Raw genomic sequence first — 21,875 nt, forward strand, 5'->3', positions numbered from 1 at the left:
TTCTAACACTTTCTGTTAACTAGACTGGAATTACAATAAAATTTAAAAAACGAAGGAAATTCTGACACATATTACAACGTGGATGAATTTGGAAGATACTATGCTAAGCGGAACCAACCCGTTACAAAAGGAAAAAAATAATAAACATCACCACCTGCAACATTTGAACATTGTTTTTCTTTTACTGTTGGTTGCTCTTATTTCTCATGAACGTCTCTCAGTACGAACCACAGTATAATCCTGGACAAAATTTACATTCTATCATTATGTTTAGCTAAACATTTAATATATTGGAATTTTAAGCTGCAAAGAGTAAGAGTAGCAAAGGCAGTGTTATAAAAATCTTGTAAACAAGGGATTATATCCATGATGCCCTAAATTGTCTCAGCCTTTTCCACAGACTCAGATTCCTGTTGCATTATTGTATTCGGGATAGACACATATTTTTAAAATCCCGATTTGATGCATAAGTAGGCAGATGCTATTTGTGTTACAAGTTTTATGACCAAGAAGTAATCAATTCTTCTTCTTCAAAGAAGTGAATGTGGGGGGCGCCTGGGTGGCACAGCGGTTAAGCTTCTGCCTTCGGCTCAGGGCGTGATCCCGGCGTTATGGGATCGAGCCCCACATCAGGCTCTTCCACTATGAGCCTGCTTCTTCCTCTCCCACTCCCCCTGCTTGTGTTCCCTCTCTCGCTGGCTGTCTCTCTCTCTGTCAAATAAATAAATAAAATCTTAAAAAAAAAAAAAAAGAAGTAAATGTGGGGGGAAAAACCCAGAAAAGTGTGAATGGTGACTGAAGAGTGTATCAGGCTGCCAAGCCAGGTGCACCAGAAGGGAAAGCAGGCCTTGGTCCCTTTGTTCCCATGAGGGGGCCATCGGCTGGCCTGTCCTTCATCCCATTTCTCATCCGGTCTGCAGGTCAGGCCAGTGGCATATGACTGGCATGTGAGCTTCCTCCCCCACTTTGAAGCTTTTCGTCCCAACTCTTTCATTACTACAATGCCCCTCTAAAAGGCTTGGAAAAATACTTGGCTGGGCTCCCAAACCATGCTGGCACAAGGATTCTCTCAGGCCATCTCAGACCACTTTTGCCTAGACACGCCAGAGACAATTCCTACCCACACCACGCCATGTTGGATAAAGGGGCCCTTGAGGTGGTGCTGACTCCCAGGACTTGACTTGAACTGGGCTTCAGAATACCCCCGCCCCCACCACCCACTGCTCTAATTAGGATTTCTGCTGTTCTTCTCCTTCCTGGCATTTGGCCTCAGACATCAGCCAGGGTGCAAGGCGCATTCTCTGGGAATCACACCAATATTGAAACCTTCTGTTTTCGCCTCCAGCTCTCCCTTCCTCCCCCAGGCCTTCTAGTTTGGTGAACTCGAATTCTATCTCCGGAGACAGGAAACAGTGGCTCTGCCTGACTTACACTTCTGAAGCTGAGAAGCTAGGAATTGACTTGTTTGCTCTGTGGTGTGCTGTAATAACAGGCCAATTCTGAGCAAAGGCTGCCCCTTGCCCTAGCTGGGTGGGAGGGGGGTGAGGAGGGAAGGGGAAGGGGGGAAAGCCTCGTTCCTGGGATGGCTAAGAGGTGGATACACATGCGCAGAGTCTCAGCCTCAAACTTATAAAGACAAGAAAAAGGACAAATGTCAGAGTGAATATCTGGAGGGGAAGCGCTGACACTATTCTTGAAATTACAGGAGTTTTGACGTGAAAATAGCTCTACTTAAGAGGGAGTAGGACCAGAGACTGAAATCCAGGCTAGAATAGGAACTTACCTACTCAGGGGAGAGGGAGAAAAGTGCTGGTTAATTAACCAGCTTTACAATGTTTGTGTCATTTTAGTTACTAATTTTTCCTGATAGAAGTGAAATTTGAGATTTTTAAAATGCAGTGAGGAATGAAATGTGCTGGGCAGAAAAGAATTCACTCACATCGTTACAAGTTCTCTTTGGGTCACAAGGTAGTTACAAAATTTTTACCTTTAGGAAGGGCACCTGGCTGGCTCAGTCAGCGGATCATGTAACTCTTGATCTCAGGGGTCGTAGGTTCAGGTCCCACGTTGGGGGTAGAGATTACCTAAGAAAAATAAAGTCTTAAATATATATATTTTTTAACTTCAGGAAAAAAAAAATACAGAGAATTTGTCCTCATCTTCTACCCCTCTTCTTGAAGACTTTCAATCCTAAACGTCGGATATCGTCAAATATGAAAGGCCATTGTCTGTTTTACTTAAATTTATATTTTTGTACTGTTACTAAAGTAATGCGTGTGTTTTTCTAGACAACTGTATTTTTCCAAGCATGATGCAAATTTTATTCTATGTAATAGCAAGGAAAGAATCCAGGCACCAGCTCATTAGTGCCTTATAATCTCCTGTATAAGAAAATAATCCACTTAGTTCTATGGAGAATGAAATGCTATGATTCCACAGGAGGAGTGATATGAAACGGGCAACCTGAGCATGTGTCTCCCTGGCCACAGGCTGACCCCAGACGATCCCGGCACTTGGGAAATAGGCTGCCAGCTACCAATACCCAGAGAGCAGCCAACCAATATAGAGATAGCCTTACTTATGCAATCTCTTTTGGCATTTGAAAGCTTATTTAATCCATTTCTTAAAGCATCTTTTACAGGGGTGTCTGGGTGGCTCAGTCAGTTAAACGTCCCACTCTTGATTTCGACTCAGGTCATAATCTCAGCGTCATGAGATTGAGCCCTGAGTCAGGCTCCACACCGGGCATGGGGTCTGCTTAAGATTCTCTTTCTCTCCCACTCTCTCTGCCCCTTCCCCCACGGGTGTGCGTGTGCGTTCTCTCTCTCTCAATAAAAAAATAAATTATCTTTTACATAAGGTAAGCGTGACAAAATTTGTTCTTATAAATTATTTCTTCATAATAATAGCCACTTGTAATTTTATTATCCGTTCCCCCTTCTGGTTTTGGCTTACTACTACTGCTAGTAATGTCAGACTTTGTGCTTGACTTACCTTCGAATTGAGCGGCTTCCTGAAGTCCCTGATGTGTTTCCTAGTACATAGCACATCAGGATACTTTCAATGACAGGTAACAGGTACCCCACTTGAACTAAAGGGATTTCATTGCCTCCCACAACTAAAAGTCCAGATGAAGAACAAATTGCTTGAGTGGTCCAATTTGGGATTTTGCTCTGTTTTTCTGCAGTGCTCAACTCCACGTTTCTGTATGTGTTCGTTTTCTTCCCCTTAGCTCAAGCTCCGTGTAATTGTAATACAGCTGCTGTCAACATTCAGGGGAACATGATTCCTCATTCACATCTGGCTGGAGAGTCTGGCTTTCCATTGCTCTCTGTTAAAAGTAAGGAAGGACGTTCCCAGGAACCCCCTGAAAAGTTGCCCTGGTGCCTCATTAATGAGAAGATGAGGCTGTTCTCCATTCTTAACAAGCCACCGTTAAAGGGAAAACCAAGACCAACCACTACAGATTAATAATAAGAGAGATTATTCACTATTCTATAGAGTTTATAGAATACGCTAGTCTGATATCTCTCCTACACAAAACCAATAATTTTCTTAAAATTGTCCAATATTTTAGATTCCAACCATAGACGCAAGCATATACACCTCCCGGGTTTTACTGACCTTGATGGCTTTGAGGAGTGCTAGTCAGCTGTTTTGTAGAGTGTTCTCAATTGGCATTTGTCTGATGCATTTTTCTTTGATAAGACTGGGATTATCTATGGGTTATTGCCCACAGTCTTTTCTCAGTCTAGTGTGAATGACTAAAGTCTGAGAAAAACATATGAGAAATCTGTATTAATGCTTTGTTCTTTTTGTATACAGAACTTCCCCCATTTCCCAGAGAAAAAATTAATTCCTTTTACTACAAAACCCCATTTGATACAAATGTCCTTTCATGTTTTCATACCACACAGATCCTAATAGCTTCAAACAATGTTGTCTTCTTGGTTTAAATAGTGTACGAAGGTAATTAAATAGCAAAATAAGGTATTTTGATGCAGATCAAAAACGAGTAACCACTCACAGACTTCCTTTCTAAACATAATAGTTCAGCTTGCCTAACAATCACCAAAATATTGGATTTATGTGGGATTTATGGTAGTAGGTTCAACTGTTATCTTTGATATAAACCAATTAGTTTACATTTTTCCCTTATTGGTTTTCTTGACAACATCAAGAAAGAATTGCCTTTTTGTTCGCTAAACTCACTCTGACAGAAATTTGTTCATTATGTTATTGCCTTTTTGGCGGAAGCCGTCACATATTATCTTCACTATTTGTAGCTCACTTGCATGAAAATATAATGTCTAGTCTCAATACTGCAGCTCTTAATATATGGACAATTTGCTTTAATTTTCCATTATGTCATTCACAATTTATAAAACATAGGTCTATAGAAAATGGCATTTTTTTTTTTGGCCCAGATGTTCACTTATAGATAATCATACATTCAAGAAATGGCACAAAGAGTCCTAGTAAAAAAAGATAGCAAATGGCTTACCTAATTCCATTCCCAAGTCTGGCACCTCGACGTCAGCATACCTCTATCTTTGACCCACCCATTACTGGTATGGGTCCCTTGTTCCCAACCATCATGCACGCAGAAGCCAAAGTAACCCCTGGGCTGCTCTTTCTATTCCAGCTCTAATTCATGAACAGGTAGAAAGAAGTAAAATATCTGCCAATTCTAAGACAATTGCTTCACGAATCATACTAGAAGACCCTAAGAAGCACAATCAATGGACAATTCTCTGAGTGTCTGTAGAGATCCTTTATTGCAATTTTTCTTCCATATCAAGAATTAAAAGATAAGGAATTAAATTTCAGTTTGGACCAGAATCAATCTCATTTCCATATTGAAGGGCAAGATGGCAGCACTTAATTTCAATCAATTTTGGCTTCTCCTCTATCATTTCCCTCAAATTTTCGTCTACATTCTTGAGAGTGTGCTGTGGATACTGGAGAGGAGGTGGGTATTGGGTTACTCCACCATGCAGTTGTCTCTGGAAAAGTCAGTTTTATTTGGCTCCCAGTCAAAGATCCATGGAGTTAGCCACTGAGATGCCCCTATTTCTAGCGCCTAGCTCTCCAGAAGCCAAATGTCCTTCTCACTAATTTCCTGCTAAAGTCAGAGTCGTGGGAACCATTCTGTTTCTGAAATAGCCTCATCGCTTCTCATAGGTCTCTGTGACTCTAAGACGAGACTTTCTACTCTAGGCAGAAGCCCATTCTTCTAGAACCTCTCTTTTCTACATTTTCTTAAGGATTTCATTTCTTAGAAATAAAAATCATTAAACCTTGCTCCCTGCTTTTGTCCTAGTAAATTTGGATCTTGGTAGGAATTCCATTTTCATATTCTCCTCTTCCTTTTGCCTTTTTCTTTCTTTCCTTTTCTTTTCTTTTCTTTTCTTTTCTTTTCTTTTCTTTTCTTCTTCTTCTTTTTTTTTTTTGCAAATGTTCTTGATATATAATACATAAGGGCGACTTCCTTCTCCAAGTTTCTAGATATTTTGTCTTAGTTTCTAGCACTTTAAAAACTTTAATCTTTAGTGTCTTTTGTCTTAAAGGAGTTTTGAATGTCATAGTGTCTTATTTTTGATTTCTTTCTTTTATGTCATGAGTTATTTTGTGCGCTGATGAAAATTTTCTATAATCAAGGGAAAGGCAGAGAAACTCATTATCTCAATTTTCTACAATTAATTACCCTAATTAATTACACAGAGGGCTGACCTTGGTCTTTAGATGTGTTTTCAATGTGGTTGGAGTTTCTTTTGCCTTTGAAGCAGTTTTCAGTGGCATAAGTGTGAGGCTTTTTTCCCTCCATCCATCTACTATTTCTTAGATAACCTGGTATTATGTGTTTCCTATTTTCCAGGAATTTCTGTCAATGTTTTATCCACTGAAGATAGACTCTCTTGTTCCCTCCCCCCGCCCCCCCGCCCATCTTTTAGGGGATTATTGTCTTCATCATATTTTGTCTTTTACTGTAATGGATTTGACAGGAAATGTGCAGGTAAGGGAGTGAGATACGTATGCTAAATTCACCATCATCTTCTCATATCTAAAGATTTAAAAAGTTATGACTTAGTAGTAAAATGTTCATTCAGATTTATTGCAGTAAAGAGCACCCATAAATTAAAACTATGTACATAAAGGCAAAAGAGATTTTTAATGGGAAAGGTAAAGAATACCAAATCACCAATATAAAAATTAAGTGCCAATTTATTCATTCACTTAATAGTTTTTAATAAAGATCATTCATCCATTCTCATATATATAACGGGAGAATGGATATGCTTAGACTTATTTAATTCATTCTTAAGAAATTTTTTCCTTTAAAATTTTTGATTTTTGCAAAATTGATTACATTTGTCATTTTTTTTAATCCTAAAGTTTGACATTTCTATGCTACTTATGCTTAACCTTTACATTTAAAAACTATTTTAACTTTGTAACACTTGTTTTCCTAATAATGATAAGAAGGAACTATAGTATCTGCAACTTCTCTTCCAACCAAAGTTAAATTTTTTTAAAAAGACTTTATTTGAGAGAGAGAATGAGCAAGTGAGATAGAGAGAGAGAGAGGAAGAGAGAGAGAGAGAGAAAGGATGAGCAGGGGGAGAGGGAGAAGTAGACACCCTGCTGAGCAGGGAGCCCGATGTGGGGCTGGATCCCAGGACCCTGGGATCAGGACGTGAGCAGAAGGCAGATGCTTAATCAACTGAGCCACCCAGGCGCCCCCAAAATAAGCTTTTTAACAGAAGACAAAGCCAACTTTCCTTCTCCTTGTACCGGGAGCTAGGTTTATGGGCAAAGGAGCTTTCTGCTGGGATTCGCTCCACTTCTTAAGCCCAGCTCCACAACCCCTCTTGTGGAAGGAGCTCACTTTGCTGAGAGAGTCATTCATGTGGTTCCAGCTTGAAGCAAACTTTGGAGCCTGTTGCTTTCAGACTAAAAGAAGTACAATTGTGTGTATTGCATTGTACTTGCAATACATTTCTGTTAACAACAGCAAACCTGCTCACACTCAAAGTCTTTTCTGCCTCTGATCTTGGTGTTAATACCTACGTTACATTCTAGTCCATTCTTTCTCTGTATCATTAGCGGTTTCTACAGCTCTGTTAGGTTTTATCATTAATTTGATCCCATTTATGTATCTTCCAAAAATTCCTGAATGTTTTGGGCTTACCGGTTTTCTTGCTTTGCTGTATCACGCTTCTATATTTCTTCTATCATCGGAGTGTGAGTTCAATAAGGGAGATAAGAATGCATGCATGAAGTCAGTCAGCTTCCTTGGACTGGAAGTTTAGTTAAAACATCAGAACGAAACCTCAAAACACATATGAATGAAGATGATTTTATTGAGTTATAGGACAGGGGCACATAAAAACAAAACATTTGAGCAAAATTTAACCATTTATTCAAAACCAGAAACTTGAAATAGTAAAAAGTACCTTTGTACTAGGCTTCTAAATTGTTAACCATTTATTGATTATTTAGAATCTTTATGATTAAAGCATATAATATGCACTGAACCCCCAGATAGGTAAAACAAATAATCAACTAAAGTTTGTTATGGACTAAAACAAATGAAAGTTCCTACTTAAAGAAAAGCTGTTGCATATTAAGAAAACACAGCATACGTGAGTTAATATCCATTCCCTCCCCCCATCTCATGTTAAAGAATCACACACTGTCCTCTCACCACTCCTACGAAAACATACGAAAATCCCACGTGTAAAAAATCTTAAAGTTTGACCTCCCCTAACAATATTTGATTATAAAGTTCTTTGGTCAGTGGAACATATGATTTTTTCAAGTTGTCCATGAAATAAAGTGGGTCAGAAATTTTCAATGGACTAAATCCTTCTTCCGCCAATTGAAACTTCTGTAGTTTGAATGTGCCTGTTGTTTCCATCTTCTCCTACAAAGCAATTGTCAGGATTAGTGGAATCATTTCATATTATCTAACATCTATGAACAGAATATTCGATAAGATAGACTCTAATATTTAATTATAACACTTTCATATCCAGTGACCATCTATTTACTACTAATAATTTAACATTAGAAATTTTTAAAACGCCCTCTAGAACACTGAAATCTTTAGCTCGATTTACCTCTTAAGTTTATTCGATGTAGAAGAATTATGAAAATTGTCAAAAACTAATTACAACCGACTACAGATGGTCTAAAACACAGAGGCTTATCTCTTTAATTCACTGTTAACACAGCATCACATGCAGAGAATGCTCTTAGATGCCAAGAAGATAAAACCGATGAAAGAGAGCATTCTATTCCATAAGGCAGAATACTATAAAAAGCAGGAGTAAAGGACGATGTAAATCTTGGGTTCTCAAACTGTGCACTGATGTGTTTTGTGGTACCTCCGTGAATCTCCAGTGTCTCCAAGCTATATTTTAAAATTTCCAAGTAAACCCAGTGATATCTGTTGGTCACCACTTGCAAACCACTAGCTCACGGTAGTTCACAGTTCCAATGTTAGTTTACGACACATTCTTTTCAACGATGCTGTATCTTTGTGAAACAGGGTTTTCAGTGGTTGCTGTCATAAAAGGCAAGTACCGGGGACAAGGAATGAGGCTGTCCCTGGGCAGTCCAATCTAATTCCAAGGTTTGAGGACTTGTACAAGCCCAATTGACATCTTTTTGGTACTCGTGGTTGTCTAACAATAAAAGTATTTTTTCTTTCAATTTATATGCATTATTTTTTTCAATCAGCAACTGATTTGTTAGACCTAAATACTTAATGAATTTGTTTTGACCTAAATACTGAATAAATGGAAATTTAGGTATCTGGTTGGCCCAAGAATGCTAGGAAATACTTCCAGAGACACTAGAGATGCCATGAATCTAGAAAGTTTAAGAAGCTCTCTGCTTTAAGGGACTTAAGAGATAAAGTGTGTGTCTCTGTGACAGCTTCAGGCTGGAGAAGCAAACTGCTTTAAATCGGATGACATGTAGAGGTCCTTATAAAGTTCTATGAGTAACTTGGCCATTTTTATTCATCCTTCTGGACTAATTCAAGACTCAAGTTCTCTCTGTACCTCCTTTCCTGATCTCATCCTTTCTATCCCCCCACCTCTTCCCAACACTGTCATCACAGAATTAGATCTGTGTAGAAACACATACTGTTCTCATTTTTGGAAAATTAGAAGCTCTCTGTATTTATACAATTGATGTTTTGCCTTAAAAATGAAAACAAATCAAAAAACAAAAAAATGGCTCTGGGGCACCTGGGTAGTTCAGTTGGTTGAGCTTCAAACTTTGATTTCGGCTCAGGGTTGTGGGATCTGGCCCCAAGGGCGCTGCAATCAGCGAGGAGTCAGCCTGGGATTCTCTTTCTCCCTCTCCCTCTGCCCCTCCCCCTGCTCCGCTCTCCTGTGCTCTCCCTCTCTCTCTAATATATAAATGAATAAAATCAAAAAAACAAACAAACAAATGAAAATCAGCTCTATAATATGCCAGGTATATTTCTCCAGAATAGGTAATTTTTCATTAGGTAATAAAAACCATTAGGTAATGGTTTAATAAGATCTCATCTAATTATAATATTTAATTAACATTACTCTTATTCTAACTAATAAAGAATATCAAATTTTTTTTACCGCCATAAATAATACTTTGTAGAGCATCTTTATATATAAAACATTCGTCCAGCTTTGATTACTTTCTAAGGATACATTTCTGGAAATGACATTACTAAGTCAAAATACATGTAAATTCTAAGAGCTTAATTATATATTCACCAAATTGTTTTCTAGAGAGAGGTTATAATGGTTTGTGTTTCCACAAGCAGAATGAAAGGATCAATTTAATTTCATCCCACCCATACTAATATCACATCAAAATTTTTTTTGTAAATTTAGGGCACCTGGGAGGCTCAGGCAGTTAAGTGTCTGACTCTTGATTTTGGCTAAGTCATGATCTCAGGGTCATGAGATGGAGCCCCACATTGGGCTCTGCGCCCAGTGGGGAGTCTGCCTGAGGATTCTCTTTCTCCCTCTCCCTTTGCCCCTTCTCCCCCCACCGCCCAGAATAAATAAATCAATTAAAAAAAATTTTTTTTGTAAATTCAGAAGCAAAAAAATCTTTTTTAAATTTGTGCTAAATGGATTTTGATAAGATTTTGATAAGATAGTTGTTTTATCCATTGTCAGAAGTGACTTAACTTTTGCACTGCTTATATCAGATCATTTATTATAATTCATTTATTAAATAAATATTGTGACTGCCAACTAAGTATCATGCGTTGTACTAACTATAGCAAATACTCTAATAAATATAATAATCACGGCTCTATTTCCTTAGGTGTTAAATGATGCTCAAGTATTTTCTAAGTTTGTGTAAGACTGACTTAGATTTCTAGAGTAGTTCTATGCCAAAATATTTCTTCTGTTTAATGAAAGTGAATTTTACGTTGCCCTACGGGAAACACATTTAAGATATTATTTAAACTACCAACTGTCTACCCCACTAAAATATGTTATTTCTAGGGTGGTACAGGGAAGGACAAGAGGGAACTGGGTGTGGTTATAAGAGGGAAACATGAGAAATTCTTGTGGTGTTAGAATTGTTCATATCTTGACGTCACTCATTGGTGAATGAAGCAACACAGGTGATAAAAGTGTATAGACCTTAATACACACAAACACACACACACAAAGTGAAGCAGGAAATTTAATAAGATGGGTAGATCATATCAACGTCAATGTCCTGGTTATAATAGTTTTGAAAAATGTCACCACTGGAGGAAATCGCGTAATGGCTACACAAAGGATCTCTCTTTAAATAAAAATGTCAATTGAAAATGTATTAATTCTGCTTCATACTTCTGCTTACCTTTAGTATTTCAGAGGATTGTTGTGAAAATAATCTGAGGCAATGTGTACAAAAGCACTTAAAGTAAAAAAATATGTAAATGAAAGTTTTAAAAATATGTAGATGAAATATGCATTTATGACAGTCCAGATGAGGTGTCCCATTGGCCAAGCCGTGACAGGGCCATGAAGATTGTTCCGCCAATGCTTTAAAGATGACTATGATGCCATCGATTGCTCCGCTAGGGATCTAATAGTGAGATGATGAATGTATCCAGAAAAATTCTATGTGATTGGACGTTAAGAGATGATAAGTACTAGCTTTGGGTACACAGTACATGAATGGCTGAATAAATGAGCAAGCAAATTCACCTAGTAGCTGAGCAAACTTTTTTTTACTGCGTTTTATTCTAGTAACCTAGTAAGAGAGTGCCTACCGCTCAAAACAAGTAAATTCAGAATTCCCTAAATGTATAAAGACCCAGAAGGAGGTTGGACAGAACAAGGTTAAAAATTAAAAGCAGAATTGCTTAAAGCCAATTGCCTTTAGCTTCTGCACACATCCTGCAGACACCTTGATGTCAGCTTGATGGAACAAAATTTTAGGCACAGAGCACCAAATGTCTTCACAAGGCATGTGTAAAATGTACTTTTGGCTTGCACCATCTCTGAGGTCTTGAGCGAAGAGGAAGAAAGCAATTCTATAATTAGGACAAAGACAAAGACATCCTTGCATTTCACCATGCTCCCTTCTGTAATTAGGCTTCAAATATGGTATAAAATAGCAGCCCCGTGTTTTGTTTTTCTTGAGATTTTCTAATATAAATAAAATACACATATTATCTAAAAGATAAAATATTATTTTGTAATTAAACCATCTCCTAGATTTCTGGTCTTGTGGTTAAGTCGTATCTTCAGTTAAGTAAAATTACCTGAATTCTTAAAATTCAAACAGTAGAATTACCTGAATTCTTAAAAATCGTGGGCAGGCATAAGCAGGTAGAAATGTTAGAACTTGTTCATAAAATTTCTCCAAGTCCAAAGACTTATTTGGTTTTAAAATAATAGAAGCCATTCCTGCTTTTCCCTCATAATCTGAAAAGGAAGTTTGAAATAGCATTAATTTTACAAGTACTAGGTGATTTTTAAAATGATCCTGTTAATTACATACTAATTGTTGCAAATGGAGACATTAATTCTATCACGGCAGCAACAATGCAACAGTAGCATAAAGGAGTGGGTCCTCCCCCCGCCGAGCAGATGATCGACTTCCCAGAAATAAGTTAGGAACAGGAAAGCGTACAGTCTATTCTTAATTGACGACACTACACAAATGAAATAGATGGAATAGAAAACACCATAACTCACTCCTAGTTTGCATCCTACCAGCATTAACATAAAATATTAAGAGGAAACATTTCTTTAACGGTGAATATATTCCAGACAAATGTCCATGTTAAGAGTCAATGCAAAAAATAAAAGACAACATTGTTTTTAAATTTAAAAACCAGACTGGCATTTCTTTATTGAATGCCACAGATCACTCAGTCCTTATCACGACACCTAAGGATTTTTCCAGGGAATCGGAATAGACAGCACCCAAGTTCTGCCTATTACAGTAAACATCACCTTCCTCTGCTCCCCATTTAAACACTCTCACCCCATGTTTCCCCAGAACCTTCAAACATCAGTTGGAAAATATTGTCATTTACCAAAACAAAACAAAACAAAACAACAGCAAAGGAGAACAGCTAACCTATAATTTCAATTTGGTAACTTTTCTTTGCCATTTTCACCACCATGAGACAATCCTCATATGCATAATTACAAAGATAAGTGAGGCAAACAGATTTTAAAATTATTTTTGAAAAAAGATTCAACTTAACCAGGGACTGCTGGGTGGCTCAGGTGGTTAAACGCCTGCCTTCAGCTCAGATCATGATCCCAGGGTCCTGGGATTGAGCCCCTCATCGTGCTCAGCAGGGAGCTTGTTTCTCCCTCTGCCCCTCCCCTCCCACACTCTTGCTCTCTTGTGCACGTGCACATGAGCACTCTCTCAAATAAAATCTTAAAAAAAAAAGATTCACCGTAACCACAAGTCAGTGTTATTAAACATTTAAACTAGCACATATTCCTGTTTGGTGGCATGCATAAACTCTAGTCATAAAGGGAACAAATAATAGACTATTGAAAAGCTGTAACTATTTTCAAGCAGTGAGTCACTGACCAGAATGTTCAAGCTTTACTTAAAAATACACACATCCATTAAAATTAAGTTGGTGCCTGATGCGACCATGGCATTTGTTAGGCTGGTCTAGGGCATTACTTGCCAAGCCAAGACTAAGATATTTACTTTAATATATAAAAAATGAAATGTTGATTTAGTAAGATCGTTGCGAAGTAAAGAAAAGTGACACATTCTATGCTGAGAATTCTTCCCAAACCTGAAATATATTCATACCTGGCACTGTCACCCCGTAGACGTTTGTCTCCTGTATGAAATCCAACATTCCAATAATGTCAGCAACCTCTGTGGTGGCAACATTTTCTCCTTTCCACCTAAAGGAAAAACAAGTTCCAGTCACTGCACCTATATTTAAAGAAGTAGGTACCCGGTTTTAGTTTTAGGGCCTTGCACTTGATTCTGAGCAAGCACCAAGTAACTGAACACAATGGCAGTTTTTGAAATGAAAGGCATTTCTAAGCAAGCACTTTGTTGAGAAGTCAACAAAATCAGAATCATTGTCTAAATTAAAATTACTTTATCTATGTTTCATTGGTATAAATTGGTTACTCTAAGATGTTTTTCTACAATATGTCATAAAAAGACAGTAATGATAACTTCTTTATTTTGAACTGTATTAACAAGTACAAAACATTGCCTATCTCTAATGATAGAGTTAGAAAAAAAATGAAAGGAAAGCTATAGCTGTCTCTCAGTGTAGCGACCTTCTTTAATAGTGAGGGGTCAACTCATTTGGCTCCTTTAATGCATATGAATTATGTATTGAATATGTTACTTCAATTAAAATAATTTTATACGAAGTAAGCACAGAAGTTGGTAAAAGAAGGTGAGGAAGTATGATTCATTTATTCATTCAAACATTTTTTGAATGTCTTCTGTATGTCCTTCACTTTTCCATAGTCATCGAGTAGTAAAGCAAAATCATTGCATAAGCCTAAAATAATCTTAAGGAATTAAGAAGGAAAATGCAAAAAAGGAAAATTTTGCTGTTTCATTGTTTTTATCATTCAGTCAAAAATTAGACCAGACTTGACCGAATTGGTTTCTGTTTCGACTCTGCCATTTAGATATCACATCTGTCTACTTATTTTATACTCTAAAAAAGGAAGCTCATTGATTTGGAGCAAAGTGATTCATTTAAATAATGATAAAAATTGACATCAACATGTAACTTAGGTTTCAATCTAGAAACAGATGGCCAATGAATTTTTAAATGGGGAAACATGACTGCAATACAAGCGCTCCATCTGCCCTGGAGGTAAAGACCGTGTGGTCTATAATGTTCCACAGAGCTTTGCCCGGAGCATAGTTCACAATCACAGAAGAAAAAGGATAACCGATGCTGTTTCATACCTGAAAGTGTCACCAATACGGTCCCAAAAATAAAGGAAATTGTTCTGATCTTGCACCATTAAGTCTCCTGTGTTAAAGTAAACATCTCCCTTCTTAAAAACGTCATAAAGCAATTTCTTTTCTGTGTGCTTCTTACTCCCAGCGTAACCAAAGAAGGGATTCTTCTCATTCACTCGAGAAATGAGGAGCCCAGGTTCTCCTGGGAGACAAAGGCATTTTTCAGTGATTTGATTAAAACTATTATCACACATACCACGCACGTGCTTAGACTATATCTGACCAACACAAGCAGTGTTGCTTATCTTCCCCTGAACTTGTTCTTACTCTATTTGATATTTACTCTGGGGGCCTGCAGCCAGCACACCCTTTCACAGACTGCCACAAACACAAATCACTTTGGAAAAACTAACAAGAAGGAAAGCAAATGCAAACAAAGGCATATTAAATGGATTTTACATCCTATCCTAGGGGGATAGACCAAAGGCTACTCTTCCTTCACATTACATAGATTTTAACAATGATAATAATGACAACTATATAAATAACCATAATAATCTTAATAAGATAATGATAGTAGCAATATTTATTGGGCATTTACTATATAGCAAGCCCCATGAACCCCTTGCAACTGTCATCCTATTTATTCTTCACAGAAATCCTTCAAAAATGATCATTAAAATCCTTATTTCACAGGGAAGGAGCCAGGGCCCAGAAGGGTGAAGTAAGTTACTGGAGACCAACAGTTTGAAAGGAATGGACCTAGAATTCAAATTCAAGTCTATGATTTTGCAACCAGGTTTCTCTTCAATACTATCTCTGATCTAGAAATTACTAGAAACTTAAGAAAATAATTTATTCCTGTGGGATGTTGTGTGGAAATCCTCAACGGGCAAGAGATGAGGCATGAAAGTTTTTAGTATTCCTTATATGTAGACACATTAGCTGAAAAAAATTTCAATCAGATTTCATCAAATTAATCAGGATTTTTCCCAGCAAGCTGCACAGTAAAAATCTACTTCTAAGAGAAGGATGGAAGACAAAGGGGAGGAGCAATCATGCCCCCAAACGTCACAAGGCCATTGTTGCCTTGCTTTGTTCCCTGTGAAGAGAGGTAACGTCCACGCGATTAATGAGATGGGGTTCATTCCAGCACATTGTAAACCAATTTATGTCATTTTAACATTGTTCAACGTTCATTGCTCCCACTCCTCCCGGACATCCTGGCTTCTAAAGGCACATATGCCACTGGCCAAGCCCAGTCTGCTGGGCTACCGCAGAGGCCCCTGATTGTCACTGTCATCACTGACACCTTCATCATCATCATCACCATTGTCATTGTTACACTTCCTGAGGACTTTCTGGGGACCAGTCACTATTCTGAGCTCTTCATTTATGTAACCCATCTGATCCTCATCACAAACCTCTAACATGGACCCTCATATTATCTTCATTTTACAGGTAAAGAAACCAAGAAAGGGATAGTAATTTGCCCAAGGTCACACAGCTGCCAAATGTGGGAGATGGGTTTTTTTGCTGTTGTTTTAAAGGCTCAGGTTCCACGCTGAGATCAAGACTCAGACTTAACTGAGTGAGCCACCCAGGTGCCCCCAAGATGAGTTTTTAGAAACCAAGTTCATCTGACTCCAAAGCCTGTCCTCCAACACATTCCTTCAGTCTACACTCCCTCTATTGCAGACATTTCCAAGCCTCTCATGTTTCCCTTAAAATTTACGTTTTTTGTTTTTCTTCTTCAAGATGCAGGTTGACGGTTTCTTCCCTGACACATTAATTATTGCAAATGCTTAAAAAGATCGTAGTATTCTTTATCAATCCGTTCTAGGCAAATGGATGCAAGACACAATATCATTAATAGAAAAAAACATTGAGTAATTTGTAATGAGAATCACAAAACACTAAAGCAAATGTTTGGAGACAATCTGCTTTAAAAAAAAAGATTTGTAGATTTATTTATTTTAGAGAGAGAGAGAGAAAGTGAGTGCACAAGTCAGGGGAGGAGTAGAGGGAGAGGCAGAGAGCGAATCCTCAAGCAGACTCCCTGCTGAGTGAGGAGACCCACACAAGGCTCAATCTCAGGATCCTGAGATCATGACCAGAGCCAAAATCAAGTCGGCCGCTTAACCGACTGAGCCACCCAGGTTCCCTGCAACAATCTGCTTTTTAAGAAGCCCTGAGTTTGTACAAGCAGTTCTGAGACTCAAGTTCCAATGTCGGATACTATCCTAAATGCAATAAATAAAACACACTAGGGGTGCGTGGTTGGCTCAGTCAGTAGGCCATGCAGCTCTTGATCTTGGGGTTGTGAGTTCGAGCCCCATGTTGGGTGCAGAGATTACTTAAAAAAAAACAAAATCTTAAAATAAACAAAATAAAATAAAATACACTAGAAAAGTGTGTATAAATAAAGCTCTTTACAATCTTTTTAGAAATGGCTTTTCTCTTGGACACAGCTTATAGACTTGAATTAGAGGAAGATAATTGATAAGTGCTCTTAGGTTTGAAATTTAGAGGACAGGGTAATTTGTTTTTTAATAGATAAGGCTTATATTCTTTCCAAGCTTCCAGCTACCAGAACACACAAACAAACCGGGTTTGCAACCTTTAGCTCCACATTTGAAGTAAAGATTTAAATGAATTCATCTTTGAAATGTAGTCTAAGCATATTCTGAAGACAGCAAAAAGTAATTTTGGCCTGATTTATTCAGACTGAATCTCTAAACAATTCCAAATGCACATATCTACACTGAAATTTCTAGACTGATCATACGCAGCAGCAAGTTAGTTATCTAAACAAAAATTATCAGAAACTCTACTTTGACGGAGGAGAGGAGTGAGGGGAGAAGAGAAGGGGTAGGTAGCAAGCCATATGCCAGGCTCTCCATAGGGCTCTGCATATGTCATCACCTCATTTAATGGTCAACAAGAAACCCATGAAATAAATATTGTTATCTCTACATATGAAGAAAATGAGACTCAGCTCGAGTGGCCTGCCCGAAGTTGTACAGTTTCTAAGGGTGAGAGCCCAGATATAAATGCAAGCCTGCCTGACTCTCCACTATACCTAGGATGATAACTAGGGCATTCTTGTTTATATTATATCTTGGTGATGGAGAACATTAGCGCCACTGTTACAACTAGAGGAGTGGATTAGGAAAAGCAGGAGCCCAGTAGTAATTCATTTCAAACTTCAGTAATTTACCATCCGAGTGACCCACTTGGGATCCCTAACATGCAATTATGAAACTATTCTACCTGCATTGAAATTCCAAATAAATCTCATCACATATCAGTAATAGTCATTCTTCTTTTCTAAATTCAGTACTAATTAAATAGAAATTCAGAAACTTTTGCCTGAAGAGACATGGTCAAACACAAGAATCTTACCTTTTTTCACATGAATACACCAGCCCTGTTCATTTCTAGTGGGTTCATCTTTCTGAAAATCATACTTTATCAAGTCAAAAACGAAAAGAAGCTGCAAAAACAAAATTAAACAAAACAACAACAAAATATTTATTTGTACAGTGACACCTACTGGTGGTAGAGTTTATGTTCAGGCAATTGAAATGAATTAGAATGTAGATTTATGAAAACAAGTAAACTTTACTGATAAGAAATTAAATATATATTTGAACATCAAAACTGAAGGCATTAGTAAACAGCATTTGTATAGTCGAATTTACTTTCATTTCATTTCATGTTGCACACTACCTTAGCAAAGCATTAATTTTATTCTTGAATGAGTGATATCAAACATCCCTCTCCTCAATTACACACTCTACTAACTCTAGCTGAGAGGAACACATCTTGCTTTCTTCTTTTTGTAGTCATTCAAACACATCCCTTGGGGGCCACCTGGGTGGCTCACTTGCTTAAGCGTCTGACTTTTGGTTTGGGCTCAGGTCATGATCTCAGGGGTCTTGATCTCAGGGTCTTGAGATCCAGCCCACACCGGGCTCCATGCTGAGCATGGAGTCTGCTTGGGATTCTCGCTCTTCTCCCTCTGTCCCTTTGCTCATGTTCTCTCTGTCTCTGTCTCTCTCTGTCTCTCTCAAATAAATAAAAATTTTTAAAAATCCCTTGAAAATTTCAATAGAACTAAAATTTCATCTACATGAGGGCAAGGATTTTGTTGTTTATTTTTAATTTACAATCCCTTGAAAAGTGTTCGCATGCCTACTTGACCTTGAACTTTTCCCTAGGCCTTTCACCTTAATGTCCCTAAACTAATACTCAGTATTTCTGTGCACTGGTGTGCTGCACGATGGCAAATTTATTAGAACATGCTCATCAGATTGGGAAACAAGCTAGCTGGACATCTCTCTCCTCGTCCCCAAATATTTCCGGCTCTCCTGCTCCTGTAATGTCCACGTTACCAGGTCATGCACAGTCACCCATCCACGAAGACGTGACTCTGGCAGGAAAAATTGCAGATTGGTTCAACTCAACCCCTCCATTTTATATATAAAAAAACTGAGGTTTTGCTGATCAATCAGACAAGCTATCTTATTAAGGTGAACTAGAAAATAGTCCTCCAAAATACAGAAAAATAAGGAAGGACACATAGAAGAGAGACAAAGAGGAGGAGGAACAAAGTGAATAAATATAGAACAAAGAAGTGGGAAAAGATGAATAAAATTAGTGAGATAAATGCACTATGATTTATCTTCAAAGACTAGACACAAACATCCCTGGTTTTTAATCTCTGCAAAATCAGCATGTAATTAGAATCACAATTCATTATCTGAATTAAAATACAAATGCCAGCCACTGATGTTGATTGAGCACTTACTGTCTGCCAGACACTGCTACAGGTTTAAGAGCAGTATTAATTTAATTACCAGCACACCCTATGAGGCAGTAATTAATATCGCCCCATCTTAAGATGTGTGCCAATGAGAGAGGTAGCAAAGCAAAATATATTGTGATTCTAGGCATAAAGATTCTTTATTAAAATGCAAGGTTGTGTCTTGTTGATCTTTGTCTGTAATTGGGATAACAGCTTTCTGGCCACTTGCCTAATGACTGGTAAAAAAGAAAGATTCCAGAAATTCCAGAACCGCGTTTATCATTTGGTCAAACAAGAAGAGAACCTTGTTCATTACCCAACTCCTGTTGCGACATGTTTTATATTTTAAAAAATTTGCTCAGTAACTGATGATATCAGCTTTAGTGTTATTTCTTTTATATTAATTTGTCAATTGCATTCATGGGTGAGATTCGTTCTACACCCATACACCGTTCAGTGTGCCTGTTATCACACACAGCGGCTCACAGGTCACAAATTGAGTAATTTTATGATACAAGTAGAATTTAAATATATCACAGCATCTTCCAGAGCTAGTATTAATTTCAGCTAGAGGGATTTCTATTTTTTTCTTGCCTTCAAGAGATCCCATGAGATTACAAAAAATAGCTCTGTTATCAACACACAGATAAAAAAAAAAAAACAGATCCCCACTTTAATATCCCCTAAGTGTGTGTGCACAGGCACAGGTATGGGTATCTCTGTCTGCGTCCAGAGCAGAGCTGCAGGGGTCCCAGTTGTAACGGATGGGCTAAATGGGTCCCCAGCGCTGTGCACTACCTACCGATACGGCTGTGCACACTGCCCTCGGAGTTCCCACACACACCTGTATCCTTCTGCATATGCATATTTATAAATGTCAAAGTTGGAAGGAGAACACAAAACTCATTCCCTCTGTGAATACGTGCGGAGACGGAATTCAGAGAAAGGCGACTTGTCAAAGTTGAAAACTTAAGGAGGGGCAGAGCTTAGACTACAGGCCTGGGTACGGTGATTGCAGTTTACGGTTTCCCCTCAGCATTGCACTACATTGCCCCCACAATAGAGGCTCATTTCTCTGACATCATAGGGAAAGGTTAGTTTCTCTCTTTTCTTTAACAGAAGCCCCTAAAAAAACACAAACACACATACATAAATCACAAATCTGTTATATATACATGATATCTATTATGCATGTATATCCATAATACATACATGTATCTATTCATGTACATAAATATATATTATAATGTATCTAATATGACACATAGTTAAGTTATTATGAATACTTAGTCTTAGAATGCATTGTTATGCAACAGCATAGTTCTGAATGGCTCTCAGAGTTAATTGTGCTAAAAAAACAAGCAGAATAGAAAAATATGAAGACAATTTATAATTTCCCCAAATTCAACCAAAAGTAAACTGGCATTAACATGGTATAATACATTCTCAACTGAGATACAGTGATCACATCAAAGCTGAAATAGAAACCCTCAGTCTTCTGTTCAAAATCTTTGCTCACCTCACTATGACTACTGTGGTCTCCTTGCTGTCCCTCGAACACGGCAGGCATGTAACCACCTGCGGGCCTTTGTAGTGGCTATTCATTCCACTTTTTTTTTTTTTAAAGATATTTGTTTATTTTAGAGGGAGGAGGAAAGAGAAACTCAAGCAGACTCCCTGCTGAGCGCAGAGCCCAATGCAGGGCTCAACCCCACAACCCTGAGATGATGGCCTGAGCCAAAATCAAGGGTTGGACGCTTAACCAACTAAGCCACCCAGGCGCCCCTCTTCACTCTACTTTGAACATCAGATAGCCTCACGCCTCGTTCCTTTATTTCCTTCAAGTCTTTCCCTAAAGGTCACTTTCTCAGTGTGGCCTTTCTGGCTAGCCTCTCTAAAATTGCACAAATCTTTACACACACACACACACACACACACACACACACACTCTCTCTCTCTCTCTCTCTCTCTCTCTCTCTTCTTTTCTTGCTTAATTTTTTTCCCTCAGCACTTATGAGTACGTACTGTATTTTATATTATGTTATATTTATTTATCTTTGTTTTCTGTCTTCCCCAATAGCATATAACCTGCACCTGAGCAGGAATTTATGTCTGTTGTGTTCACTGTGTCCACAGTGTCAGGCATATTGAAAACTTCTAATAGACTATATAAAGGAAGACATTTGATGAACGTCATCACAAATGTGTTCAAATTGATAGAAAGGTAGGAAACTCATTAATACAATAATCTATGAAAAATAAAAACACACCATTTTAAGAAATGCAATTTAAATTTCCTTGAATTTAACAAAAGAAAATTGAACTATAGTTAAATTACGTGTTGCTTTTTTTTAAAATGACGTGTTTCTTTAGCATAGGAGAAATCAGTCCCTGAGGCCTCAAGAATTTAACCTTAACCCCAGTTTAACCAGAGGTCTGGTTTTCACTCTCAGCTTCTGGGAGATAACCTCTATGCCCCTACAATGTCATGGCCAACAGAAGTATATGTGTTAGTTGAAGGGCTTTTGGCATTCAGATAGTAACAATATGATTTAGATTTACTGTCTCCGAGGCACAGGAATATGTGATGTAGGGTGGGGACTTGGGTCTCCCAGCTTGACCTCTT

General features: G+C 38.0%; 1 protein-coding gene across 8 annotated transcripts in view; it reads right to left on the reverse strand.

Moving 5' to 3' along the window:
• SLC27A6 (solute carrier family 27 member 6) overlaps positions 1-21,875 on the reverse strand; it is an 89,921-nt gene that overhangs the window by 16,253 nt on the left and 51,793 nt on the right. For 4 of the 8 annotated variants that reach the window (XM_087862332.1, XM_087862327.1, XM_087862329.1 and 1 more), the window contains exons 6-10: positions 17,845-17,935; positions 14,443-14,641; positions 13,306-13,403; positions 11,809-11,939; positions 1,988-7,927 (exon numbers count right to left, since the gene is read on the reverse strand). In XM_087862332.1, the coding sequence (XP_087718458.1) occupies positions 7,751-7,927; positions 11,809-11,939; positions 13,306-13,403; positions 14,443-14,641; positions 17,845-17,935 (696 nt within the window). In that variant the 3' untranslated portion in view covers positions 1,988-7,750. The other 4 variants (XM_087862330.1, XM_087862331.1, XM_087862328.1 and 1 more) reach the window with 4 other exon arrangements.

This window comes from Ursus americanus, chromosome 5 (assembly GCF_024610735.1).
Source record: "Ursus americanus isolate L20-20 chromosome 5, mUrsAme1.1.p, whole genome shotgun sequence".
In the NCBI taxonomy this organism is placed as follows: Eukaryota; Metazoa; Chordata; class Mammalia; order Carnivora; family Ursidae; genus Ursus; species Ursus americanus.